We start from the raw sequence: 27,918 nt of genomic DNA, 5'->3' as shown, positions 1-27,918 counted from the left end.
CCCAAGTGCCAGGTCCCATGGGCTGCATGGACTTGGTCTGGGGACCTCACAACCAACACTGACTCAGGGTCCAGGGCTCCTGGAGCACTCCTCAGGCAGGGGTTGAGACTCCTGGGGTTGAGAGGTGAGTGTTGGGGAGGTCACGGCTGAGGGCCCAGGACCTTCTGGGGGCAGGGGTGGTTTGGGGGTCAAGGCGTCCCACTGTAGGAATAGTCTGCTTTGTTGTGCATCACCAGCCGGTCATCCACGAAGTAGAAGCTGTCAGACTGTGTTTCGTATGGGTGACAGATCATCTCGTTGACTGCAAGAGAGGCCCAGCCAGTTGGGGCAAAGGTCAGGAGCCTGCACCAGGCCACTACAGGGGCTTCAGGACTGGGGACCAGACAAGTTGAACAACCTCAAAGAGTTCCCCCAGCCTCTCTGAGCCTCAGTTTCCCTATAAGTGACATGGGAATGGTGGCCAGACACAAAAGAGACCCAGGGTGGGAAGAAAGGGGATCAGACCCATAGGTACTCCCCTCCCCCCAACTTGGTCTGTACGAGGAGTCCCCCCCTCCCCCACCTCCCATAAGGCCCTGCCCACGCACTCAGCTCCTCAGACAGAAGTGGGAAGTCGTAGATGTGCTCGCAGGTGTTCTTGCTGCTGGGGATGCAGAAGCCAAAGTGGAAATCAAAGCTTTTGAGCAGCTGGTTGCGGAAGTAGTGCCTCTCAATCATGCGGAAGTTGTTAACAGGCTTGTCTCCCACTGTGAACTCCACCCTGAGCAAGAGAAGGGGGCGGGACTGAGCTTGGTTTTGAAGTCAGCCAGCCAGGCTCAAGACAGACTGCCCCTAAGAGAAGCTCAGTAAGAACTCAGGAAGGGCTCCATCTCACCCTCACCCTCACCCCCAGCCCTCACCCGCAGCCCGCAGCCCCATGACTCACGTGGCTCCCACCTGCCTCAGGCGGAGGAAGGCAGGCGTGAACTGGTAGCGGACAAAGCGCCCAGCATTGGGGTCCAGGTCCCGCCGGATAATGGGCAACCGCTCTGTAATGCACCCCAGCTGGGGCTCAGTGGGCTTCTCGCTGGGCCCCATGCCCACCCAGGGTTCCACACCAGAGCCCCCATCTGTCTGAATTTTTAAACACTCCCCAGAAGATTTTGATGCACACTGAGGGTTCAGACCATTGGCCAAATGAATGGTCAGCAAGTCACCAATTTCAACTGAAGTTCCCAGGGCCACAGGAGGCAGAGGTCTGAGGCCTCCGGGACTGCAGTTCTCAGGGAGGCCTGCAGAGGGCGGGTTCACAGGGATTGAAGGGGCAGGACTGTCCAACCCTGGATGTCCAACCCTAGAAACAGACTGGAAGGAGGAGGCCCAGCCCCAGGCAGAGGCGTCCCTGCCTGGTGACTCCTGGGAATGCTGGGGTCCAAGCCCCAGCTCTGCTCTGACTCCTCTGCAGCCTGAAGAGTCCCTGGGCAGCCCACTTCACAGTTCTTGCCCACCTCCCTCTGTCAGTGGCCACCCAGCCCACTCACCTGAGGCTGGAGGCTTCTTGATTTCAAAGAGGACAGTGCCTGAATCCATGTCCCGAATCTTGAACCTGACGAAGTCAATCTTGTAGATATTCTCCTCGGGGGAGCACAGGTAGTCTAGGGGAGACAGGTGGCTGAGCAAGGAAGAGGCCCACCCAGAAGCCCTTGCTGCCAGCTCAGCTTTTGTGGAACCCCAGAGTAGCTACCACTTTCTCTTATCCCTAAGGTCACTGCCTTCCAGAAAGAGAGAATTGAGCTCCTGTCTTGAGGGAGCTCCAACAGTGTGGGGGAGACATAGCTCTGCCATTGGGATCTAATGGGGGACAAACAGCTCCATCCCAGTGGCCTCTGGGGTCAGGGAGGGGGAGGGCAGAGAAGGAGGAGGACAAAGCCACCTCTCCCATATTTTCTCTGCCACCCCAGAGTTGAGGGCCCTTATTCCAGCCTCTGCTTTGCCAAGGCTGGCTCAGTGACTTTGAGCCAAATGAATCTCCAATCTGATGGGGAGCCCCCAACATGAGAGGGAAAATACAGTCCTGCCTTTGGGAACTTCATTCTAAAGGGGGTGACACAGCTCTCTGCCTCGGGAGAGACACAGTACTTCTCTGAAGAATACCCCACCCCCACCCCACAGCTGCCCCTGGTGCTATACCTAGGTGTTTCAGGCAAGGACTGTCTCTGACCTGGGTACTCTGGGGCAGGCAAACAATTTCTTCTCTGTTCCTCTGCACTCCCTCAGCCCCCTCCACTCCCCATAAGCAGCTTATACAAGCCCAGCTCCCTTAAGCAGCTTAGCCAAAGCTCTGCTGACTCAAGCCCAGAACCTGGAATATCGGGGGAGAGGGGGCCACCTTTGCTCCCATTCCCCGTTGATCTCCAAATGAGAGGAAGTTTAGTGAACAGAGGGAACCCTCTCAAAGGTCATCTACCCAGCCTTGGCTCTGAACCACCCCTCAAAGAGGAGTAGAGGCAAGGCCAGGAAGAGGGTGTGGCTGCTGCAACCGGGGGTGTACATGGGGGTAAAGGGAGTCCTCAGGCCCAGAAGAGGAACCAAGAATAGTGGCGGTACCGCCTGAGGAAGCTCAGGAATACCACGGCCTGATCCAACCTTCATGGCTCTTGCAGCAGCAACCGCAACTGCTCAGGGAGGCCCTGTCAACAAATCGGAAGGAGCAGAGAGGCACAGTGAGGGGCTCCAGTGCTGTCAGCCTGCGCAGCATCACATCCTCCCTTTAGAGGCCAGGAAGTCACCCTCTAGGCCCCTGGGCCACCTCCTATCCCCCTGGGGCAGGAAGAGGAAGTGAATGTAAAGTCATTCTCTCTTCCCCAAGCCTGGGACAGCCCCCTCCAGGAAGCCCTCCTGGTAGCCACCTGGCACATTGGGGTCCAGTTGGGACTACACAGGGCTTGGGGGAGGGGTCTGAGCCCCAGCCTGTCCACCACAGCCCACGGTGGGGAGAGGAGAGACGGAGGAATGGAAGCGGGCAGCCCCTACCTCACCTTCTACACAGAAAATAAGCACTAGTCCAAAGATGTAGAAAGCAGGTGCAGGGCATAGGGAGAGGAGGTAACAGAACTGGGAGCAGGATCCTAGTCACCCAACTCCCAGCTCTCAGTAAAGCCCTCCCTTCTTCCCCCATTCTCCAACTTTTGGAGTCTCTCCTTTCATCTATAAACAAGTTCTTGCAGTCTGACCTCAGTCTCTTCTCTTACAAACAACCTATCAACTCCTCTGACCTTAGAGGAAGTGAGGAAGGGGGGATGCCCATGGCTCAGGACATCACTGCCACTCCCTCCCTTCTGCCAGGAAAGGCTGAGACCTGGGACCCAGGGTCAGGCCAGAAAAGAGGCAGAGTAGCCGAGGGCTCAGAACACAACTGCTCCCTTCCCTCAGCCACAAATAGCTTCCTAAGCTGGATTTACGGCCCCGTAATCCAGGAGGAGCAAACCTCAGATCTGTGTGATTAAGGTCAGAAGAGACCAGGGGGTGCCAGGGTGGAGACAATGGAACCCTGTTCTCAACTTCTACAAGGGGAAAGGGATCCCGTGAAGCTCCTTCCCCTACTCATCCTCCACAGATGCCCCACCTCTAAGGGCTATGAATTTTCTCCAAATTAGGAGACACATGGTGGTACACGGGCTGGAAGCCCCCAAAGTTGCAAAATAATCTCTAAAGTTACCTAGGACCCAGGCAGGTCAGCCTGACCTCCAGACATCTTATAATGAAGTTCTGCCCCAGAGCTAACCTGAATGCTAAATAAATGCCACTGTTGCCAACCACAGCCCAACTGGCATCAACATCAGCCTGGTCCAGGCCCCCTCCCTCTACCAATGCCTGCTTGGGCAAGGCAGCTCAGTACTCTGGGGGCCCAGCCAAGAATGGCTGTTGCCTGGCTCAGAGAGGGAGAAGCTGGTCCCCTAGGGACCCAGATGCACAGGCCTAGACCTGCCATCATGGTCCCCTCCATGGCTCTGTCTGACGGTCCTGGGCTCTGTTGCTCCTGCAGCTCCAGAGCTCAAGTCCACTCCAGCACCTGCTCCCAACCCCAAACAGAGGCCCCAAGAGTTGCTCTCACAGAGGGAGCCAGGGCAGGGGTACTGATGAATGAGGCCAAGGTCCAGGGCCACTGCATCTCCAAAGCCTCCTGTTCTTTGAGGCTCAGCCACCGCCTCTGCCTTGAGGCTTCTTAGCCCTGTTCCCTGCCTATGGTGACCTCCCCACCACCCCTGCCCTGAATGCCTAGTTGTCTGCCTCTGGGCAGCAGCCACGAGCAGTCCTGCCGGGCCCTCAGTACTATTGATGAAAGAGCTCTATTTACAGAGCACGCACAGCATGCCAGGCACTGTGCAAAATCAGAGGATTTATTTTCACAATAGCCCTAAGGTAGGTGTCATTATCCCCATTTTACAGGTGAATACGCTCATAGAAGTAAAGTTACTTGCACAAGGTCACACACCCAATTACATGGCAAAGCTGGGACTCCAAACCACGCAGTCCAACTCAGAAACTCAACCACAGTGGAGACTATCCTTCCCAGAAGAGGACAGGCCCCAGTCCAGGCTAATGGGGGCATTAACCCACTCCCTTGAGAAGAGAGCCAACCCACTGAAGCTTTCTGCTCAGGTCCTTTCCTGGGGAGGGGGATGGCCTCAGGTTTCCTGGGGAACCCATGGTGAGTGCATTAATGGTCAGGGAGACCTGAGGGTCTTAATGCCACCTAAGGAACTCAGCCTCCACTTAGCCTCCAGGGTGGGGACTGAGGACAGACTGCACTCAGCCCCCCTCCTCATTACTGCAAAGAAAGCCCTCAAAGGGCTCTGAAGATTCCATAGGGAGGGAGTCACAGTTGCAGCTGCTGCCCACCTCCACCGTAGGAAAGCAGGATGGACTCCTCAAAAAGGAAGGAGTGGAGTGGAAATAAACCTCTAAAGGGAGATGAAGGGGGCACTGGGAGATCAGCGGAAACGGGAACATGGAGATCTCAGGCTTGGAAGCAGAAAGGTAGGGAGCACAGGCAAGGGGGACCTGGGTGGGGGAGGGGAGGCGGGGGGAGAGCGGGAAAGGGGGCGGGGGCCGGGGCTCCGCGCGCCTCGAGGGCCCCCTCCCGCGCTCTCCCACCCGCCCGCAGGCGGCGCTTCCTCGCCGGTGCTCACCGCCCGTGATCCGCTGCAGCCCCAGCACGTCCTCCGGCCCAATCGGCTGCTTCCTCTGCAGCGGCCCCGGCCTGGGCCCCGGGCCTGCCTCCGGCTCCGACTCGGACTCGGATTCGGATTCCGCCTGCGGCTGCGGCTCCAGCTTGGGCTCCACGCTCGGGCCCGAAGTCCCTGGGGCGGGCTCCGCCCCCGTGCCGGCCCCGCCACCGCCCTTCTTCACCTTCATGGCCTCACCGGGCCGCGGCTCGCCTCCTGCCGCCGCGGCTGCCTGAGCCGGCTGGAACCGGGGGAAGGGGGAGCGTCCGCAGCCCCACCCCCGGCCGGGGCCCCAGGTACCGCTCCGCCCCCGGGGTGGGTCCGGCACTGGCCCCGCCCACCCAGCGAAAGGCTGTGGGCGTCCTGACCTGGGCTATTCACCCAGGCCAGGGCGACCCTGGCCCTCATCCATTGTTTCCATGGCTACTTTACAGGGTCCTGGCTACCTCTGCTTACTCGCTGTTCTCCAGCAAGTTTGCCCTTCCCTCTGCCCCTCAAGGGACTTCCTGCCTCAGGGTCTTTGCCTGGGATGCTCTTCCCCCAGATGGCCTCTTCTTGTCCTTCTGGTCTCCGCTGAAATGCCTCTGCTCAAAGGTCATCCCTCATAACCAACCTAAAGTACTAACCCCCAGTCACTACCTGATCAACCTGTTTTTTCTTTCTAATGCATTATCTGAAATTAATTTTATTTGTCACTGACTCTTCCCCCTAAAAGATCAGTTGGGTGAGCGGGCCTGCCCTGTGGCCAAGCAGTTAAGTGCGTGCGCTCTGCTGCTGACAGCCCGGGGTTTGGATCCCAGGAGCGCAGGGATGCACCACTTGTCAGGCCATGCTGTGGGGGCGTCCCACATAAAGTTGAGGAAGATGGGCACAAATGTTAGCTCAGGGCCAGTCTTCCTCAGCAAAAAGAGGAGGACTGGCATGGATGTTAGCTCAGGGGTGATCTTCCTCAAAAAAAAATAAAAATCAGTTGAGTGAAAGCAGAGATCCTGTCTTTGTTCTAATACCCCAGCACCAAGCACTGTGCCTGTTGCAGCCCGTGCTCAATATATTTTCTTTTTTTGAACTGATGAATGAGTTAGCATCTGAGGGCTTACACTGGTACAAGCTATTCTCTCCCAAGACCCCCTGCTAAAAAGCAGAAATAGATGCTGTCTTGTTGGGCAACTGAGGACATGCTGAGAAACAACAGCCTAGCCACCACAGGGCCCTCCAGAACAGGGACGCAGGAAGGGCACATAGCCACATGGAAGCAAGGTGGACCTGTGAGCCCAGAAGGACAGACACTAAGAAACTGTTACTTACACATAAATGAAGGAACAATGAAAGGTATGCTCATACTTCATATCATCCCAATTCACATTCAGTCAATGTTTATTGAGACCCGAGAATATGACCGACACTTCACATGCTTATCACATTTAATCCTCACAACCACCTTGTAAGGGAAGTATCATTAGCGCTATTTTAACAGATGAAAAACTGAGGCTCAGAGAGATTAAATGGCTTATTCAAAGCTCCTCAGATGGTAAGTGCAGAAGCAAGGGTTTGAATTCAGGCATGCTTGATCCCAAGTCCAGAACTTTCCCCATTGCACCACACTGCCTCTAGGAAAGGGTGAAGGGAACTTCTGCACACACACAGCACCAGGTCCTGAGCTGCTGCCTTCTGGACTCCCCGTCAGGCTGTACCCAGCAAGTATAGACAGCCAGGAGGGAGGGGGGTAAGGGAGAAGACCCCCGAGGTGACCTGTGCCTGGCCCCTTCCACGAGAGCAGTGCTAGGGCTTCTCCCTCGAGAAGCGTGAGGGCAGGGGGCTGGAATCCAACCCAGGGCTTTCCCCTAAGGCTCTCTCCCAGTACAAGAGAACTGTGAGGAACAGAGCAGAAGCACAACAAGCTGCCCCTGCCCCAGAGGGAGACAGGCAAGGGCCTTCAACTTCAAGCCAGATAAGGAGACCCAGATGATGCACTTTTTGAGGACTGGGGGTGTGTGCATGGAGTAGGGGAGGACCTGAGCCACAGGAATGGGAAGGGAAGGAAAGATGAACCCATCTTGGAGTGTTGTACTCTAGTTGCTGGAAAGGCAACAGGGGCTGGAGACAAACAAATCATTCGTGACAGGCCCTGTTTATTTGCCTCTAAATCTAACACCTCCCACCCTGGCCAGAAAGGAAGCCTTTCTACTGAGATGCTGCCCTGCTCAGTCTGTCTTCTCAGGCTTTTTCCAGGACTTGCGGGTCTCCAGGAAGATCTTGACCAGGGATAGGAGGATAGGCACAGCCATAGGCAGGAAGAGCGGGATGTAGATAGCAAACTTCTGGTCATCAGGGAAATAGAGGAGGTGGAGGAGCGAGGGGTCAAAAAAGGCACGCTCCGAGGACGTCACAGCTTCCTGGGTGGCAACGAAGGCAGAGGCCAAGTGCCCAGAGGCCAGCTCCTCTGCTGCCTTCTGGACTGCAGCTACAGCCCTATACACCTAGGAAGGGGGCAGGGGGTTACCAATAAGTCCTAGGCATTGGTTGAGGGGGGGGATACTGGGCCTCAGTGTCTTCGGTCTACCAGACAGGTTGCCTGAAGTTCACCCAGGATATACAGAGGCCAGTATAAAAGGGCTATAGTGTATTTTCTTAGTGCCTGCTTAAAACCTCACAGCCCCATCTGGACTCTTGCTGCGGAGCTGGCAGTGCCCTCTAGAGGAAGCCTGGGGCACTCAAGGATGGCATGACACATACTCCGAACCTCAACTGGCTCTCTGGTTTCACCACACTCTGGCCCTCGATGACCACTCCAATTCTAGGCCACAGAATCCATCCCCCGCCTGCTTACCTCAGATGCCACATCGTCCTTGATGACAATGTTGTTGATCTTGCCCAGAAGCTGGGCCAGGGAAGTGAGAGTGGTGGTGGCTGTGGCCAAGTTCTCCACTGACCGAGCCCAGAGCAGCCGGTCTAGCTCCCAGGTCATTAGCCCTTCACTCTTAGGCCCTGAAAACAGGCATTTTGGAGGCACCTGGGGCTGAGCAATCCCAAAGAGCAGCCTGTAGGAACAGTGAAGTGAGGTCAAAGGGGCTGAGAATAACTAGAAGGTGAGAGATGGTTAAGATTCCTAGAATAACTACTAAGATTTTCAATCTTACCCAGAACCACAGGAATTGTAGGGAAGTACCTCAGGGTCTTGGGGGGTGAGTGGCAACACTAAGCAATCCTGAGCTCCAAGTCCCACTTTAACCAGTGTTTTCTCTTTTACCTGTTTCTATATTGGACTTCCAAGATCTTGTTTGAAGAAAGGTTCCATGGTTAAAATATTTCTGATAAGCCAACTTAGTTTAATCTCCTCACTCTGTCTACCCTCTCTTTGGTCAAATGGGGCCACTGAGCCTTGTTATGGGATGATCCAGGACCACCTCTGACAAGGCACGCATTCTGTGCCTCTCTAATCCCTGCACCCAGGGCAGACATTGCTAATCAATCAGAATCCTCTTTCCAGATGAGCCCAGACACAGCCTTAGAATCCTCAACATAGGGCTTCAGGCAGCCACTATCAATAGAGCAGTTAGCCCAAGAATTACTAGCTGTTTTCTTAGGTACCCCTAATCACACCCCATGGACCTGACATTCATGAGTCTATTTTTCTTAAAACAGTTTTTGTCAGCAACTAGTCCTTCTTAGGAGACAGATGAAGCAATCTTTGGAAACCTTTCTTGGTTTCCCTGGGGCTCTAGGCACAGCCAAGGAATCCCTGCCAGGTGAGATTTCATTCCAGTCAACCCAGGAGACTGTGGTCAGACTCAGTGGCCATGCCCCCAAGCGGATCACCCAGGACCTCACCGCAGCTGAGCCAGGAACACCTCCATCACTCGCACCATGTCCACCTCCACTCTCACCGGCAGTTCCGAGGCACTGTAGGCGTTGGGGTCCACATTGTATACCTGCAAGGGGAAAGGAGGTTGCCACGTCACACCAGGACCATGCACAGCACTGCCCTGGACACTCTGGAGCCCATGAGAGAAAAGGAAGACACATTCTGTGCTCTTTAGAAATTACAAACTTGATGGTATAACTATTATTTTTTGAATACCTGCTGTTAGGAGCTTTATATAAATTTATCTCCATTACCCCCTCAAAAGTCCTATAATAGAGTTATTTTTTATTCCATTTTAGAGTTACTACCCATGAGAAACTCCCAGTCTAACAGGGAGACAAAGTTTCCAACGTTGCAAGACTCCCACAGATAGGGCCAAGATCTAAGATATATGCAGAATAGTCCTGAGTAACTGCAAACTGCAAGTGAGAAAGGGTCATATCATAGAAAATATTGACAGAAATAAGCAGCATGTGGGCTGGCAGAAGAGGCACACGAGCTCACAGCACCCTCACCTCCCACAGGCTGGGCCACGGAGGACACCAGAGGAACAAGAGAAGGAAGAGTCTCAGGGGACATCTGTCTGTCCCTGAAGCTTGGGCTCTGGGGTCTGCACAATGTGACCATTACCATAATGCCACCCCAGCGGGGACTGTGGAAGGCGTTGGTGGCCACTGGAGCCCCGTCCTTGTCCTGAATGTACAGGGGGGAGTGGGCAAGCTCAGGTACATAGAGTAGGAAGTTGAGCACAGGGTAAAGAGAGGCAGCGCTGGATCCTGTGGTACAAAGAGAAGGGGAGTCAGATACTGAAACATGCTGGATCAAGATCTTAGTTCCAAAAAAAAAAAAAAAAGATCTTAGTTCCAGGTCATCCTCTAACTTGCTGGTCACTCACTCTGGGCCTCATTTCCTCACTAATCACTAGGATATCCTCAGTCCTGGGTTTCTGTGATAAAGTACCTCTGAACATTCTCCCAAGATGTGCCACATAGATGAAGTGCAGTCCTCAGTCCGGGAACCTCCCCTCTTCTTAAGAGGCCCCCCCCTTGCCTGTCTGAGACAGGTCTCTTGGCCACTGCCTCATGGCAACCATATTACTATAACTCATTTTATGCAAAGTATAAATCTGACCTTATGTCAGTTCCCTGCTAATATCCTTCAATGGCTAGCCATTCATACCAGGTTAGTGTTCAAACTCCTTAACATGGCCCTTTATGATCTGGTGCCTGCCGGCTTTACCTTGGTCACTTTCTCACCATTCAGCCACACTAAACTTAAGAGCTTCCTGAATGTCTCTGCACTCTTACATCTAAGCTTATAGTTCCCTTGCCTGAAATGCCCTTCTATCTCTACTCAGCACTGCCAGAAAGCAGTCCCTCAACCAATATCTGCTGAATCAATGAATGAAGGAGGAATTTGCCAAGGCCTCACATGCCGCCCCTCCCAGACCCCTTGGTCCACACTGGCCTAGCCCTGATGCCTGAAATTCCACAACTAGTGATATACTCACTTTGATTTGCCTGTATTACAGTTCTTAGTCACACTCACTGTTCCTCGGTACCACTCCAAAAATGATAAACCGGAATCCTAGCTTCGATATTCCTCAACCTCACTCAGCAGAACTGTCAATTTGAATTCTGCCTTCATGTTCTTTTGCTGTTGTCCTTCCTACATGAGTGACCATACCTTTCCTGGATGGCTTGCAGGGAGGGAGACACAGCCTAACCATTTGTTTATAAAAAGAGCTGGCAATCACATTTTTTTTTTTTTTGGTCTTTTTTTTTTTTTTTTTAAAGTTTATTTATTTATTTATCCCCCCAAAGCCCCAGTAGATAGTTGTACGTCATAGTTGCACACCCTTCTAGTTGCTGTATGTAGGACTCGGCCTCAGCATGGCTGGAGAAGTGGTGCGTCTGTGCGCGCCTGGGATCCGAACCCAGGCCACCAGCATCAGAGCGCGTGCACTTAACCGCTAAGCCATGGGGCCGGCCCGGCAATCACATTTAATAAATGCTTTTGGATATGAAGGTGTGGAGATGGAGATGTCATCAACAGGGTATCATGAAAAGGGAGCCTAAATGCCCAGCACTTCCTTAACACCCTCAGACCAAGCCAACCTGGGAACCATCACTATATACAATCTGCCCCCAAACCCACGCTGAGCCTTCAGGGTCCCTCCCCAGCTTGGCAGAAAGACCCTCATCCTCAGGAGCTCACCCAGCCGGGACTCCACTGGGTTGATGACGTGGGGGAGGCTGTGCGCAGCCAAGTAGTAGCTGGAGGAAGCTGGGTCAAAGCGAGGGTTCACCCCCAACACTGCATAGTAAAGGATCTGTAGAGCAGAGCGAGAACGTTATTTTGTTTATTGATTTATATTCCACTTTGTCCCAAAGAAGATTTGAGGTACCTTGAAAAGATACAATTAGGACAGGGCAAAACATAAGAGGCAAAATTAGAGCTAAGAGAAAACAGATGTAGGAAAAATATAACAAAGCCAAGAGTAAAGTCAGTACACTAAATACAAGCTTTGAAAACCACATATTTTACCAGGTTTTCTAACAGCCTAAACAAAGAGAGAAACAAAGAGTATAATTCAGTGTCCACAAGATCAAATCAAGTCAGTTATTCAGAAGTAATTACTCCCACTATCAAGACCTGATAAAAATTTCTCCCATGTTTTCCCTAAAAGGACATTGTGTAATATAGAAAGCTACATTCTTTACATCTTTACTGTCACTTCATTAACATATTTCAGGAAGTTTTGTGTTTTATTTTTTTTAAATAAATTTCTTAAGGATGGCACAACTGGTGAATACAGTTCTGGGGGGAGCCATAAGGAAGTTAGTTTTAAACAGCATTGACAAAACTCCCCAAGTCAAACACCAAGGAGGGAAAATAGACACCAGAATCATATACATACACAGGAAATTCCTAGCAAATCAGCAAGCTCTAAGAGCTGGAAGAACAGACTACATTTGTAAACACCAAATATGGATGGACTTTGAAAAGGATGGTGCAGCCAGGAAAAGGACTCCTCAACTTGCTCCCAGTCTCACCTGAGAGTCCACAGAGAAGTTGCCCACAGCACTGAGGGCATTCAGGAAGGGCTGCACATAGCGCCGGACAGCCCCCTCGATGTCCCAGTGGACGTCATGGGACTTGGGGTCTGGGTTGAGTAAACTGAAGGTGATCTCATAGCCTATAGAAACAGGAGTCAGGGAAGCCAGAGCCTTTTGTGGATCAAGAGCAGCCTGTATCCCTGGCTGAGCTGAACTTGTTTCTCCTCTGGAATGGGGCTGGTTGTCATCATGGAACCAAAGGGAGGATAAAACTAGGATGAGGAACACTGAGTGCCTTAAGAAAAAGCTAAGACCAGAGAAGAAAGGAGTAAAGAGTTCACCTGCAGATTCCCCTCCTGCCCCAATGCCTCCACATAATTTCCTTCTCCCTTCCCATGGCAAAGCCCAATCACCCTACCCAAGCTGGACTTGAGAGGCCGCCTCTTATCAGAGCTCCACTTGTCCTCTGGAAGGTGGTCAGCCAGGGCCGCAGCGAGCACATCCTCAGTCAAAGACATGGCCTGGGCTACTTGGATTATGCGGCGGCCAATGATGTTAAAGGCCTCCCGGTGCATTATCCCCCGCACAACTGCTGTCCTCTTGGGCCCAATGTAGCTCATCATGTCCTGTGAGAGGCAAGCAAGGGACAGAATGCCCATGGCTCAGGAAAGAAAGCAGAAGAGCACTCTGGCTCCCTATCTTTGAGACTCTGGCATTCTGCCACTGACCAATAGGCCTACAACTCTCTTTAGATTCACAGTGAACTATTAACTCAGCATTTCTGAGCTACGGGTAGATACACGAGTGTTTTCATTCATTTCAGTTCCCTTTGCTTCCCCAGTAGACATAGGCCCAGGCAATTATCTAAATCTTCACAGGCTAGAAACTAAGAGATGGCATGCTGAGCAAGAAAAGCAGAATAAACAAACTGGAAAGTCTGATATAAGTAAATGGCACATAGCAAAGAGGCAAGTACAAGAATGTTCAGGACAATGTTTGCATTATTTCTAATAGCAAAAAAGTGGAGACAATCCAAATGCCCATCAGCAACAGAATGGATAAATTGTGATATGTTATACAATGAAACATTAGACAAAATTAAAAATGAACACATTAGATTCAACTACACGTATTATCATGGATGATTCTCTCAAACATAAATGTTGAACAAAATGAAAGTTGCAGAAGAACATCTGCTGTATTATACCATTTATATACAGTTCAAAAATATATAAAATTAAATACACTGTTTATAGAGATACAACATAAGTGATAAAACTCGAAAGAAAAGTAAGAAATGTTACATACAAAACATGGTCATCTTGGGCTGAAAGGGAGTGGGATGTAACCATGGAGATGCACGGGGCTCCAACTACACTGCTGGACTGTAGTTAGCAAGCTGGGGGTGGGTACGGATGCTCATCAAAATTTTCTTTCATCTTTTTATAAGAATTAAATATTTCATTATAAATTTAAAAGGAAAATGGTACGTGGTATAGCTCCCACCATAAAGTAAAGAGGTCAATGCAGCACCCATATTACCACCACAACCCATTCAAACCATCTTCTTTCTTTTAATCCTACAGATTTTTTTCCACTTTAAATGGTCATTGAAGCTTTAACCATTTATAAGTCTTGGATTTAAAAAGACCCAGAGTCAATGAATAAATCCCTATTTGCATTCTTTTTAAAAAATAATTGGAGAGTTTTCTGTAGCGAATGGAAGAAATGGGCAGCAATACTGCAAGAAGGAGGTGACCTACGAGAGGACGAGCCAAAGGGATAAGGCAAGGCCGCAGCTTCTGCTCACCCTACCTGGGGGAGAAGTGGAGAGTGTTCAGAGATCACGTACACAGTCAGGGAGCCCTCTGCTTGCTCCTGTGGCTCAGCTAACATGGGTTCTGCCTCTGGAGACAAGAGCAGGTAGTGCACCAGGAGCAAAAACACCATTCCCTCTCCCCTTGGCCCACAGAGTACCTAAGCTATCCCTCCACCACCCACTCACACCCAGCTGACACTGTGACCAGCCTTGGCCCTCAGTGGTCCAGGCTGAAACACAAGGTATCTCATGCCCAGTTTTCCCAGAGAGATTTTGGAGTTAAGACAAGGTATGGAAACCACACACTTAGAGATCAGAAGGAAAAAGAGGGCTTCAAGTTAAAATGGTGTGATCACCCCTTTGGGTACCTTGCACACTGCCCAATGACAGGGCCTCCTCTTCATGGTCCAGAGCTCTCCGATAGGCCTTCTGGAAACGGCATTTGATTTTCATTTTGTCTGAGAAGAAAAGGAAGAAGCATGATGGGAAAAGCAAGTGTCAGATCTCTGCCCACCTTCCCAGCCCTAGATGCTGTCCAGCATCTGACGACAGCAAGATGATTGTGTGCAGAGAAAGATCAAGAAGCTACAGCCAATTCTAATGACTTCTGCATGGATGATATCCAACACACGACACTCCACCTCTTCCATCTGCCCAACTCTTGCCTCTGCCTACGTACACACTATCTTCAATGTGAAGTACCCTCCCACAGGGAAATCCTATTACAATATTCAGTACATTAATAAATGAAAAGAGAAGAACCATAATGATCACTTCAATAGGTGCCCCAAAATAATTAAGTTCATTGAACACTCTTAACAAAAACAAGAGGCACACTTAATGACAAAACAGTAAATACAGTTCCATTAAAATCAGTAATAAAACAAGGATGCCTGCTATCTCCTCTATTATTTAGCACGTTCTTTACAAAGTTCCTCACCAATGTAGTAAGTGAAGAAAGAGAAATAAAACAAATATTTGAAAGAAAGAGACAGGGGCCGGCCCGGCGGCGCAGTGGTTAAGTTTGCGTGCTCCACTTCAGCAGCCTGGGGTTCGCAGGTTTGGATCCCGGGCGCGGACCAACGCACCACTTGTCAAGCCATGCTGTGGTGGCATTCCATATAAAGTAGAGGAAGATGGGCACGGATGTTAGCCCAGGCCCAATCTTCCTCAGCAAAAAGAGGAGGAGTGGCATCGGATGCTAGCTCAGGGCTAATCTTCCTTACAAAAAAAAAAAACAAACAAACAAAGAAAGAGACAAAAGGGCCCTTTTGAAGTAGTATAATTATTTTCCAAAAAAATCAAAGAGAATCAACTGAAAAATTATTAGAACTAGTAACAGTTCAGTAAGATGACTACATATGAGAATACATAAGAATCAATAACTTTCTGATAAACACCAGCAATATTCAATTAGAAAAGCAAGTTGTTTTTTTTTTTGGTGAGGAAGGTCAGCCCTGAGCTAACATCTGCCAATCCTCCTCTTTTCGCTGAGGAAGACTGGCCCTGGGCTAAGATCCATGCCCATCTTCCTCTACTTTATATGGGACACCGCCATAGCATGGCTTGACAAGCGGTGCGTCGGTGCGTGCCCGGGATCCGAACTGGCGAACCCAGGGCTGCCGCAGCGGAGCACGCGGACTTAACTGCCTGCACCACTGCGCCGCCCCGAAAAGCAAGTATGTTTTTTTCTTTTGTGAGGAGATCAGCCCTGAGCTAACATTCGCCAATCCTCCTCTTTTTTTTGCTGAGGAAGACGGCCCTGGGCTAACATCGGTGCCCATCTTCCTCCACTTTATATGGGACGCCGCCACAGCATGGCTTACCAAGCAGTGCGTCGGTGCGCGCCCGGGATCCGAACCAGCGAACCCCGGGCCGCCGCAGCAGAGCGCGCGCACTTAACCGCTTGCGCCACCGGGCCGGCCCCAGCAAGTATTTTTTAAAAACCCAATTGCAGCTAGAACAACTGCTGACTAATCAGCGGGCAGCGGCGGAGGGGTTGGTGCGCCGGCCGGTCGGCCGAGGTCAGGCGCCCAAGTGCGAACAAAATGGGCTCCGGGCACTCGCGCCTTGGTGGGAAGTTAGAGTCCCGACTCCCAGGCAGGAGCCCCCCCGGGCTTCGGGGGGTGGAGGGCGCGCTCCGCACACACACCCCAAAGACCACCCTTGACCACCTTCAGCCAAGCTATGCCTGCCAGAGGCTCCCCTGGGCTACTGTCACCAGCGCTGCCTCTCACCTCCTCGGTCCTGATGCTACTCATGAGCACCTTGTGGCTGGTGGGGGCTGGCCCCAGCCTTGGCCTAGCCCCAGAGCTGCTGCTGGACCCTTGGCAAGTGCACCGGCTGCTGACCCATGCCCTGGGCCACACGGCCCTACCCGGCCTGCTCCTGAGCCTGCTGCTCCTGCCTACATTGGGCTGGCAGCAGGAGTGCCACCTGGGCACACTGTGGTTCCTGCATGCCTCTGCCCTGCTCGCCCTGGGCACCGGGCTAATGGCCATGCTGCTGGCAGGCCTCGGGGTGTCCAGTGCAGCCGGTGGCTGCGGATACATGCCTGTCCACTTGGCCATGCTAGAGGGGCAGGGTTGTCACCCTAGACGGCCCCATGGGGCACTGCCACCATGGCTGCTGCTCGCCCTGAGACCGCTGCTCAGCTCTGAGCCACCCTTCCTGCAGCTCTTCTGCGGCCTCCTTGCTGGCCTGGCCTGTATCTTTTGCCTGGGCCCAGGGCCCATGCGGGTTCTGTGGCTGGGCCCCCAGGGTGCCTGGAAAGGAAGTAGCCCCAACAATGCCGGGAACCTGTGCAAACACATTCTGGGAGCATCTCCGAGTCCTCCCCTAGCCGGGCTCTGCGCTGGGGACTGGGGGCTCGTGGCTGGGTGGAGGTGCCGAAGTGGCCCAAAGAAGCACCTAACCTGGACTTCCGCAGTGGAGGCAGCATCTACATTGAGATGTGCAGGATGAGGAGTTCAGGTGAAGAGAAGTGGAAAAGGAAAGAGTGGGCCAGGCAGAGGGCACAGAAAGGTCAAAGGCCAGGGGTGAGAGTGAGCCTGGGGCTGTGTGGGCACTGAACGGGGGAGCCGCCTCTGGCTGGTGGTACAGGTGCGTTCAACACAGGCTCTTGCTCCAAAGATACTTAGTGCCTGGCAAGGAAAACAGTGCAGTTGGAGAGAACAGTGGGCACAGGCTGACCCCCTGTAGGCATTTAGGACTGGGGATGCCAGCTGCCCAGGCCTGGTTGAATCCTGGAGCATGGGCAGCATCTTTCCCTGGACGAGGGCAATAGGGGATATGTCACTGGGCCCAAGAGTTGGCCTCAAGTCACAGACCTGAGCACGCCACAGGGCTCTGGGAACAGAACAGGGCAGGGGGTGGCTGAAACGGGATGAGACAGGTTTTGGGGTGAGGCATATCTGGCCCCACCTCTTACAGGCTGAGTAGCTTCAGGCAGGTCCCTTTTCCTCTCTGAGCCTCCACTGCGGACTAGGGTCACGACACATCCCTTGCACGGCCACAGTGAGGAGACAGGCGGGAATGCCCATCACACACCTGGCACAGGGTCTGGCATGCAGTGTGGGCTCACCCCTGGCTGCTTTTGGTTTTCCTTGACCAGTGCCCTACCCTGGGCAGACAGATGTAGCTGGGGCCTTCCGGTGGCTGGAGCTCTCCGAGCGGCAGCTACAGGCACTGCAGGAGGGCGTCTTGTGCCGGGCCCTGGCGGGGTGCTGGCCACTCAGGCTTCTTCCCCCCACAGGCAGCCTGGCTGAGCTGCCTGTCACCCATCCTGCTGGAGTGAGGTAAGGGTGATGCCAAGGACACCAGCCCTGGTGGTGGAAGCTGTGGCAGTGGCTGGCAGTCAGGCTCTCTTCTGCTTCTGCCCCTCCAGGCCTCCCAGCCCTGGACCTCCTTACATGGCCTCCTCTAGCCTCTGGTCCCACCGTGAAGGCTCAGCCCTACTCCCGCCAGGCCTGGGGCCTGCGCAGCCAACCTGGGAAGGCTCCTCAGAGGTGGGCCAGGCCTGGGCTGGGCCCAGCTTCCCTCCAGGGACCCCGCTGTGGGCGGCCCTGGATGAGCAGAGGCTGCAGGAGGGGATCCAAGCCTCGCTCCTTGAGGGGCCAGCACAGGGTCCTGAGAGCCCACTATGGCTGGCCAAGTCCTCTGTTTCCTCTCTGCGGTAAGGCAGGGTGGGCAGGGGTGGGGTCCCCTGGTGTGGGGGCTGGAAGTGGCCCTGACACTCCCTCTCTGCCCCCGCCATCCCACAGGCTGCAGCAGCTGGAGCGCATGGGCTTCCCCACGGAGCAGGCAGTGGTGGCACTGGCAGCCACAGGCCGCGTGGAGGGCGCCGTGTCACTGCTGGTGGGGGGGCAGGTGGGCGCTGAGGCCCTGGTGACTGAGGGGAGGGGCAGGCCTGCCCACCCCGAGGGCCCTGGGCCCCCCTAGCACAGGCAGGCCCTCAGGTGACTAGAGGCCTGGCCTCCGGGTAGGCAGCCCCAGCCCCTGCCCTGTGTGCTCAGAGTCACAGTGGGACATAGGGGCACCCCCGGGGACAGGAGAGGCTCCTCCAGTTCCCCACCCTCGTATTGTTTAGAATAAAAACCAGTTTACTTTTCAAAAAAAAAAAACTCAATTGCAATAACAATAAAGAACACAAAAATACCCAGAATAAATGTATAAAACTATAAGAAGAAAAACCCAAGACTTTACTAAAGGACATAAAAGAAGATCTGAATATAATGGAAAAAGCATGCAAGGCTCCTGGATGGAAACACTAAATATTCTAAGGATGTCAATTCTCCTCAAGTTAATCTATACATGTAAGGCAATCCCAAAGGGGTTTTTTCACCCCCTGGAATTTGACAAGTTGAACCTAAAATTTATTGGGAAAGTTCTTCTTTATAGAAGAATTCCAGGTCATATACACAGAAGAAATGATAGAATTTTAAAACTGCCATTTTGCAACTGCTAATGAAATGGATTCCAGCATCAATGAATGCTAAAACCATCAGATGAAAGGTTAACAGGGAAATAAAATACAGAAATCAAGCTGACAATACCTGAACTTACTAAATCATCTTTGTATCACCCAAAGTGAAACAACCAGCCATTACATGCTTCATGATATACACAATAGGAAGTACACCACGCCAACTATAAAGTATTCTTGCCTAAAAAATTGAATCTGATTCTAATTGAACCTCTAAATCTAACTAGGAGTTTATAAGAAATATGGGTAATAGAGGAATAAGTTAAATGAAACTAGGAGGAAGCAATCTGCCAAATCCAGAATGTGAGATGTTCTACAAAACAAATGACCTGGTTTCTCCAACAAATCAATGAAAAGAAGTTATATCGAGATGAGGTAGGGGCAGCTGATAACAGAAGAGACAAAAGTGACTCAACAAAATGCCATGTATTGATGCTGATTAGAATAAACCAGCTGTAAAAGGACACCTTTCTGATAACTGTGGAAATCTGAATATAGACTGGAAATTAGGTGATATTAAGGAATTATTGCTAACTTGGTTAGGTGTGATAACTGTGGTTATGTTTAAAAAACAAAAAAAAATCTTCAATGGCTTCCCTTGTCATCCAGAATAAAAGCCATATGTGAGGCTTGTCCCCTTTTACTGCTCTGGTTTTGTTTCATTGCCTCTTCCTCTCTCCCTCACTCACCTCACTCTAGCCACAATGGGATTCTTACTGTTCTGCAAAGGCACCATCCCTGCTCCCACCTCAGGACCTTATACCCGCTTTTCCCTCTGCCAAAAATGCTCGTTTCCCAGATATCTACACAATTTACTCCCTCATCTCTTTTAGGTCTTTACTTGCAAGTCCTGTTTTCAAACGATGCCTTTGCTGGCTACCCTATCTAAAGCGGTAATGACCTCCCTATCCCCCAAGAAAATCTCTCTATCCCCCGCCCTGCTCTATTTTTCTCCTATCACCATCTAACATACATTTTACATGTTTACTTTTTGTCTTTTCTCCTCTTCTTTGTTCACTGCTGTATCTCTAGCAACTACAACAGTATCTGACATAGGTACTCAATAAATATTTGTTGAATAAATCAACAACCCTACTACTATTCCTAATTAACAGATGAGAAAACCAAGGTTTAGAGAGGTTTAACAAATTCACCCAAATTCACACAAATAAGTGGCAGAACCAAGGCTTTAATCCAGCTCTCTTACAACAAATTCCATACTCCTGGCCATTCTACTCTACTGCCTCCCCACTAAGTCCATATTACTGAATCCTGTGCCACTAAATACGAAGAAGTCCATGACAAATTGACAACAATCAAGTTGCAAACTAACATGTGAGGTATGATCCCATTTTTGTTTTGAGAAACAAAAAGTATGTATCTGTGTCAGGCTGAACCATATGAAATATGATTTTTTTTTTAAAAAAAAGTGCCACCAAGGTTAAAGAGCTAGAAAGTAAATGGCACACAGGCACTTCATGGTCTGGACTCAGCCTAAGTCTCCAGTCACTCCCAATCTTTCACTTCACACTCCAGAAAGGTAAAACTGCTCGTAGATCTCCCTCCATGGTTTTACACAGGAGGCAGTATAGTTTGTTGCTTGAAAGCTTGAACACTGGAATTAGTTAGGCCTGGATTTAAATCCCAGTTCCACCTCTTACTAGCTAGCTGTGTGATCTTGGACAAATTAAAATCTCTAAGTCTGTTTTTTCATTTTTAAAATGAGGATCATAATGTTAGAGAAGATTAAATGAGGCAACACATGTAAAGTGCTTCAACTAGTTTCTGGCATATAGTGAACAACAACTAATATTAGCTATCGTTATTACTGGCTCATGCTAGTCCCTCCTTCCCCTCCCCATTTAACCTGAATTCCCACACATCCTTTAAAAATTACATCCCTCAAAACATTCTCTGCCTTTCTTTCCTCCCAGACAGTTAAAGGCTCTTTACTTCAACTGTGATTTCTTTATCTAAGTGTCTTTCTGCCCTACCTGACTATGAATTTCATTATCAATTTCTTATTCATCCCCAAATTCCTGGTACTAAGAAAAGTGCCTAACACTCAGTAAGTAAAGTGTTTAATGTTAACCTGAATAAGGCCTGTATGTAAGTCCAACTTGATTCCAAACCCTGTGTTCTTTCCACCACATTCCACTTCCTCCCTTACCCCCTAATGAGCATCAACTGCTTCTGATCAGGTAGCATAACTGTTTTATGAATAAAATTGCCTCCTTAATTGTGAACACTCAATTTAAAGCTGCTTTTTCCTCTAACAAACACACTGTTCATCCAGAGAGGCCTTTTAATAACTTTTTAACTACCTTTATGTGACACTCAACGCTCCTCCTACCCAATCCATCTCTGGACTGAACTCAGACCGGAAAGGCGGCGCTGACCCCCCAGGAACTCACATTTCAGAGGGATCTCTCTCTCATGCACAACGGTGAAGGGCAGCTTCTCCTGGTCGTCCAATGGCACTGAGTCCCGGGTAAATACGACAGTGACGGGCACCATGAGCCGCAGCTACGGGAAGGAGCATCAGGGCCACCAGCTGAGTCTCCACCTTGCCAGTGGGCTGTCCCTTGGCCCTCCCCCACCGGGGTCTCACCTGCAGAGCATTTAGCCCACTGATCTGGGAGTAAGGCAACGGGGCCCGGTAGGTCTCCGTGGTCTTCCACCAGAGCGGCAGCCCCAGCACGATGGCCACCGCAGCGAAGAAGAGGGCGGCGCGCTTGCCTCGGACCACCTCTGGGGGCACGGAAGGACCGACTGAGGCGCCAGAAGTGGGCTCGGGTGCCTGCCCCACCCCCGACGCGGAGAAGCTCCGGCAATCGGTACCCAGAGGCTCTCGGACCGCGTTCGTAGGGATCCCCGTGCGAGGGGCCCGGGCCCCAGTCTGAAGGGAGCTTGTCTGAAGCGGCCCCCGACCTCCAGTCCGCGGGACCTCCGGCACACCACAGTCCCCTCCCCCACATTACTCTCTTGCAATCCGCCAGCCGCAGGCCCCCGCCCGAATACCACCGCACCTAAGTCTGTAGCTGCGGCCCCGGGGGCCGCCATGCTGGCTTCCGGCTGCTCCAGCTGCCGAAGGGCGGAGCCACGTAGGCCTCCCCCAATCGGAAACCTGCCGGGAGAGGGCGGGGCCACGGCAGCGATCGCGGCCAATCGCGACCGGCCCTCCAGACGCGCAGGCGGGAGAGAGCCGGCGAGCGTGGGCGGGGTCAGCAGGGCGCTTCGCTGGAAGTTTGAAAGGACAGCCCGGCGCCAAGGGGCAGTGGAGGGGTTGTGCGGGTTTCGCCGTTTGTGGAAGACGCTTGATTAGTAGAACTTCTTGTAGAACACACTACTAGCCCTGGGTATTAAGAGCGCAAACTCTGCAGTCGTTAAATACTAGCTGGGCGACCACAGGCAATTCTAAGTCTGTTTTCTCAACTGAAAAATGGAGATATTTACTAAAATGAGGTCATTCGTGATAAGAGCCTGGCACACAGAAAACACTCAAATGTCACCTATCACGATCATTGTTTATTATCCCTAACACAGAACTCTTCTTCCAGACACCCTCTCCTCAAGCTTCAAACATGGTGGTGGCAAGTTAGTAGTAACTTTGTAGCATATTTGGCTCATGTAGTATTTTTTAATTCATTTGAATTCATTTCCAACTTGTAGAAGTCTGGATACTTCACTTAAAATTCTTGAAAATTCATGAGCATAGCCTCTGGATCCTGATTACTTGGGTTCAAATCCTGGCTTCACCCCTTCACCTGAGTGATCTTGAGAAGTTAATTAACCTCTCTGTGCCTGTTTCCTCCTATTAAAATAGGGATAGTAATAGTATCTACTTTATATAGAGTTGTAGTAAATGAGTTAATAAATGTAAAGTGATTAGAATAGGGCCTGGGAAGAGCATATAGAAAGTGCTATATAAGTGTTAGCTATTTTTGTTAATGTAAGGTCAGGTCACATTGGGCCTACATTCCAGTATTGCAATAATTAGCTGGGTGGAGCATTGGTTGTGCACTGTACACAGAATATGGCCTCCCTAGTTCACACAGAACACATCAGCACGTTCTCTCATCTTTTTATCTGCTCAGATAGACCCAGGTGCTCCACCTACCCCCATACCCCAGCCAAGTGGTCCAAGTTCAGCATGAGACTTCACCAGGTCTGCCCTTGCCCAGACCCTCAAATTGGCCCCCTCTGTGCCCCCATCTACCCCAAACGGGAGTGCGCAATAGCCCTTGGCAACCTCCTAGATACCCTGCCCCGTCTGGCAGTCCTGAGCCTTGGGGTTTTTCCTTGTTGGGCAGGAGCCCAGGCGCTCCCCTGCAGTAGCTCCCCCTAAAGGAATGTGTCAAGCTCCAGCAGGGCTCAACACAGCTGAGAAGTAAGAAACTCCCAAACCCTCTTATCCCAGTTTTAGGCCTTGCACAAAAGCTGCCTTCAGGAGTTGCTCAAGTCTTGCCTCACTCCATCCTTCTGCAGCTGCAGCCTAATGCCTCCCATGTGGCAGTCCCAGAAGACTTGCAGCCCTCCATACTGCCACGCTCCAGCATTGGACATTAACAGGCAAGAGCCTAAGCTGGGAATGGTGACTGGGTGTGCCCCTCCCCCATGAACTTAAAGCCCAGTAAAACTTAAAACCCACCCTCTCCACCTGCACAATCAGAGGGCCCAGAGACAGAGTCAGCAGAGATCAGAAACTGGGAGGTGGGAATTTGATGTGTAAAAGACACAAACAAAGTAGCATGTTTTGCTACCATTTATTTGCTATGTGCTATGTACCCAACGCATGAGCCAGGTCTGGTGTCCTACCCTCTGATCCCAGGAGAGAGGGCAGGCAAAGAGAGCCCAAGGAGAAGCTATCCCATCATCGGGAAATTGTGGGGGCTGACAGAGACAGGGAAAGACCCAGGCATCCTGCTCTGACTTCTAGCAAGTTCTTCTGCCCTCAGTCATGAGGGGCTCCCTATCCTCCCATCCAATGGTCCCAGGTGCAGCAATGGGAGAGGAGAGGGAAGGAGAAAAAAGGAAGATGACTCAGTGCTGAATGGAGGTATCTCTGCTCTGCATGGCTATTTGGCCCTGGTCCTAACTACAGGCAAAACTGGGTGCAGGTGACCGGGCCAAGTGCTGTGGTATGGAGTAGGTACTCAGTAGGCATGGTTGGCAATGTAGAGGGACTGTGCTGCCGCTCCACCATCTTCTCCGCTGCCTTCATACTTGCCCTGGGCCGCAAGTCCATTTACCTGCAAAAGGGAAGAGGTGGGTAAGCAAGCTGATCCAGCCCACAGGTGCCAAATGCTGCCCAGGCTATAGCCTCCGGGTGCTGCCCCCTGCCTAGCTACACACCACCCCCCCACCACCACCTCTAGCTCCCAACCTCGGCCCGCTTGATGAACTCCTCAGTGGCGGCCCCAGCATTGTCCTGTTGCCCTCGCCATGCATTGAGTGCAGAGGCCTGCAGGGCACGCCCATAAGAGAAGGTGAGGGCCCAGGGCCGGGGAAGGGGGCAGCGGTTGATAGCATTGAGGTTGAGAGATGCCTCCTCTTCACTCTGACCCCCAGACAGGAAGGTCACTCCTAGGAAGGAGAAGAGAAGACAAACTGATTGGTCACTCCCTATTTTTCGAGGGCAAGGGACCCCTGAAGGCCACAAGAAGAACTTGAGGATGGGTCTTAGAGATGGGAGCAGTTTAGGAAGCAGGGTGGTACCTGGGACAGCTGGAGGCACAGAGCGACGCAGGGCAGTCACAGTTGCCATGGCAATCTCCTCTGGGCTATACTTAATGGGACAGGCATGGCCAGGGGTCACCATGTTGGGCTTGAGCAGGGTCCCCTCCAGGTACACGTGATGGTCACTCAGGGCCTTGTACACAGCAGCCAGAACCTGGGGATCAGAGGAGGTTTACTAAGGTTCTGGGCCCCTGCCACTGATTGCTCTATGCTCCCTGTCTAGGGGCGGATGGGCATGACTGTGAGGGTCAGTACAGGCTGAGACTCACAGGTCTGTTCTGGGATCCAGTAAAAGAATGCTTGGGGAAAGGGGCTACATCTGAGCCAGGAACTATGGGTAACAGGCTCCCCTGTCAGGCTGTCCCTGCAGTATGTATCTGTGCCCAGGTGTGGACTCACCTTCTCCGTGACATACTGGCAACGTTTGAGGTCATGATCTCCATCAGGCAGGATTTCTGGTTCCACAATAGGCACAATGCCATTCTGCAGGTAAGAGCAGAGTAGCTTGGGAAGGGCAGTATGTAGGACGGGAGAAAGCCCTGTAACCCTCTCCCCATCAGGCCCAGGGCACCCATCTGACCCCCTGATGTACACATATACACACCTGCTGGCAGATGCTGGCATAGCGGGCCAGCACGTTGGCATTCTCCAGAATGGCAAGTGCTGAGGGTGTGCGTTCGCTGATTTTCAGCACGCAGCGCCACTTGGCAAAGTCAGCGCCATCCTTCTTGTACTGGGCACAGCGTTCTGAGAGCCCATCCAGCCCTGCAGGCACAGTGTCAGCCTCATCACTCTGTCCCTCTTTGCCAGCATCAACTACCCAACAACCTTGTGGTCCTGAAGCCTACCCATCCTGTACCTTGAGTGGTGGTTTCTCCATCAGTCCCAGCTAGAGGCACTACACCCTTGTCAACCTGTAGGGGAAACACAGGCAGAGGGCTAAACCCAAGCAAGATTCCCCTTGCCACCCCTCACACACACACCTATTTCCATGCTTAGCCCCATCCAGGGCCAGTGGCTGCACCTTGATGCCCACGACAATGCCCTTATCCTGGATGGTACGGACGAAGGGAACACCATTATCATCTTTCTGGTAGAGTGTCTCATGGAAGAAGATGACACCTCCAATGCACTTCTTCACACGGTCATCGGCACTGAACAAGACCTGGCGGTACAAGCGGCGGTTCTCCTCTGTGTTCTCCACCCCGATTTGGCTCAGCCGCTTGGCCATGCTGCCTGGGGGCAAAGAGGGTAGCAAGGTCATCCCAAGGGCTCCCTGGCCACCTCTACCCCACCTGGCCACAGGCCCCCACCTACCTACAGACTCATCTGCAGCCAGAATGCCTTTGCCTGGGGCCACAATCCGGAGGGCAATGTCAGACAACTCCTTTTTCTGCTCAGCAGAAAGGGCTGGGTACGAGTGGGGCATGGTGACAGCTCTATGGAATGGAGACAAGATATAAAACCTGGACCCCACCCACTACTTCCTCTGCTTCCTCTCCTGGCCATATGGGCCAAATGGCCATCCCCCTGCCCCCCAACGCCCAATAAGCATGGGGTTGGGGATAGGGTAGCAAGCAGTCTTTGGCATGAGTCCTGGGCATCAAAGTGGCACCAATCTCTCTGACAGCTAGCAGGCTTGGGCCCCAGTTCCTACATTTCCTTTTGTCCCTGGTGGGCACCCTTCCCAGCCCCAGGGAAAATGCAGGGTGGGGTGGGGAGGTGAGCAGCCATGAAGCTATAGATCTTCTTATGAAACTACTTCTCAAATGAAGAGGCCAATCCTTCTTTCACTGAATTTGGCCTCTTCTTCAGGTAGGCATAAGCCCTGGCCCTTCCAACTTCCCTTTTCTCATCCTCATCAGGACCTCTAGGGAAAAGTGCACTTACTTCCAAGGCTTCAGGATGAGGCAAAAGTACCGATCACCCCTCTTCCCTTGGCTTCTGGAGGAAAAGGTTGGGAGGAGGGGGGCAGGTAGGGAGTAGGAGTGGCACAAATAACTGCCACAGACTTCCATCACCTCTTCTTTTCCATACCCCAAACCTGACTGCGTATGCAGTCAGATGGGAGAAGAGGATCAGGGTTGAAAGGAATAAGTAAAGAGGCTGAGAAAGAGAGGGAGAGATGCAGGAGGAGCAGAGAGGAGACTTGTGGGGAGGTGATGGTTAGACAGGCTAACTAGTCAGGGGAAAGGACCTAGACCAGGGGGACAGAGAAGGCAAGAGAACTAGAGAGGAAACAGCCTAGGAGAGGGAACAGACTGAGATTAAAATGGTCTGGGTGGGAGAGGTTGACCCCAAGGAAAAATCCAGTAGGTAGAGGAAGATTTGGGATTGGAAAAGCTGAGGTCTGGGCGTGGTGTTGTGGGACAGGCTGAACCATGGGGTTTCGAGTGGACAGAAATGAGAGAGGATGTAAGGAGAGCGCCAAGAAGACACCTCCAGGGGCACAGGGAACCGGGCAAAGATGGCAGGGGGAAGAGTCAGGGAGAGGAAGGGGAGATGCTGAACAGCTCCCACCTCGCCCTGGGCCTCACCTGTGCGCAGCGAGTTAGCGGCGGCAACCACTGCAACAGCTCAGCATCAGATCAGGAACAGCTGTGGCTCCAGCCCAGGCTCCTGTAAATGAGGCTGCGGATGCCGCAGAGCTACGTGACTCCCCCTGGGGGCGTGGCCAGCACCTCCCCGCCCTGGCCACGCCTCCTCCCCAAGACTGGTGTTCGTGTCAAAGCCACGCCCACAGAGGCGGGCAGACGAGGTGGAGTGACTGCCCCGCCAGGATCTCGGAGGCTGTTGCGGACTGCCTCCCTCCCACCTCGTGGAGCCCTGCCACCAGGGCCCAAGAGGCAGGAAATGGCCTTGCCCTCATTTCTGCCACAATTGCCTCTACCATATGCCAGGCACTGTGCTGGATGTTGGGGATTAAGCCTGGTCTGGTGAAGAAGAGTCACCTAAACAGTCACAACAGGTCGGGTAGGTGGGACAGAGGCACCAACAAAGTGCAGGAGTCCAGGACAAGGAGTACAGAACTGAGTTTCTTTGTATGCACCCCCTTATTCACCGGGGCCTACCCCAGAGGGGGATGGAGAAGGTAAGAGAATGAACCCTTGTCTGTTTCCCTCTAGGCCATGAGCCAGAGAACAAGGAGTCCAGTGCCCGGAGTTTGGGGAAGCAAGAGAAGGGTGGACGGGCAGCCGGCTTTAGCTCTGGATGCAGCGGGAGGGGTGTGTGGAGGGTGCCCAGGCAGG

General features: G+C 52.1%; 4 protein-coding genes across 6 annotated transcripts; 1 reads left to right on the top strand and 3 right to left on the bottom strand.

Annotated features, from left to right (window-relative positions):
* Positions 1-45: 45 nt before the first annotated feature.
* Positions 46-5,466, bottom strand: UNC119 (unc-119 lipid binding chaperone). Its single transcript, XM_058560278.1, has 5 exons — positions 5,172-5,466; positions 1,521-1,634; positions 926-1,028; positions 588-760; positions 46-301 (listed from the first exon to the last, which is right to left on the bottom strand). The coding sequence occupies exons 1-5, from the start codon at positions 5,395-5,397 to the stop codon at positions 189-191; spliced, it is 729 nt and encodes a 242-aa protein (XP_058416261.1). The 5' UTR covers positions 5,398-5,466; the 3' UTR covers positions 46-188.
* Positions 5,467-6,563: 1,097 nt separating this feature from the next.
* Positions 6,564-22,023, bottom strand: PIGS (phosphatidylinositol glycan anchor biosynthesis class S). Its single transcript, XM_058560277.1, has 12 exons — positions 21,961-22,023; positions 21,543-21,682; positions 21,346-21,457; positions 14,316-14,405; positions 13,944-14,035; positions 12,547-12,754; positions 12,126-12,268; positions 11,287-11,401; positions 9,700-9,845; positions 9,036-9,136; positions 8,035-8,245; positions 6,564-7,684 (listed from the first exon to the last, which is right to left on the bottom strand). Exons 1-12 carry the CDS (start codon positions 21,992-21,994, stop codon positions 7,409-7,411), a joined length of 1,668 nt encoding a protein of 555 aa, XP_058416260.1. The 5' UTR covers positions 21,995-22,023; the 3' UTR covers positions 6,564-7,408.
* On the top strand, positions 16,135-18,416 carry LOC131417187 (rhomboid domain-containing protein 3-like). The gene is made up of 4 exons (XM_058560279.1): positions 16,135-16,654; positions 17,582-17,744; positions 17,834-18,121; positions 18,210-18,416. The coding sequence occupies exons 1-4, from the start codon at positions 16,135-16,137 to the stop codon at positions 18,385-18,387; spliced, it is 1,149 nt and encodes a 382-aa protein (XP_058416262.1). The 3' UTR covers positions 18,388-18,416.
* Positions 22,024-23,683: 1,660 nt separating the features above from the next.
* Positions 23,684-27,899, bottom strand: ALDOC (aldolase, fructose-bisphosphate C). Of its 3 annotated transcripts, XM_058560275.1 has the most exons (10): positions 27,208-27,899; positions 26,561-26,614; positions 25,988-26,109; positions 25,695-25,906; positions 25,530-25,584; positions 25,275-25,435; positions 25,070-25,153; positions 24,650-24,824; positions 24,318-24,517; positions 23,684-24,183 (listed from the first exon to the last, which is right to left on the bottom strand). In XM_058560275.1, the coding sequence occupies exons 3-10, from the start codon at positions 26,097-26,099 to the stop codon at positions 24,088-24,090; spliced, it is 1,095 nt and encodes a 364-aa protein (XP_058416258.1). In that variant the 5' UTR covers positions 26,100-26,109; positions 26,561-26,614; positions 27,208-27,899; the 3' UTR covers positions 23,684-24,087. The 3 variants fall into 3 exon arrangements, with proteins under 3 accessions (XP_058416258.1, XP_058416257.1, XP_058416256.1); XM_058560274.1 differs by lacking the exon at positions 26,561-26,614; XM_058560273.1 differs by lacking the exon at positions 27,208-27,899 and having other exon boundaries at positions 26,561-27,200.
* Between the last annotated feature and the right edge of the window lie 19 nt (positions 27,900-27,918).

Source organism: Diceros bicornis, chromosome 18 (assembly GCF_020826845.1).
Source record: "Diceros bicornis minor isolate mBicDic1 chromosome 18, mDicBic1.mat.cur, whole genome shotgun sequence".
Taxonomy (NCBI): domain Eukaryota; kingdom Metazoa; phylum Chordata; class Mammalia; order Perissodactyla; family Rhinocerotidae; genus Diceros; species Diceros bicornis.
Note: the sequence above shows the minus strand (reverse complement) of the source record. Positions and strands in the feature narration are given on the sequence as shown.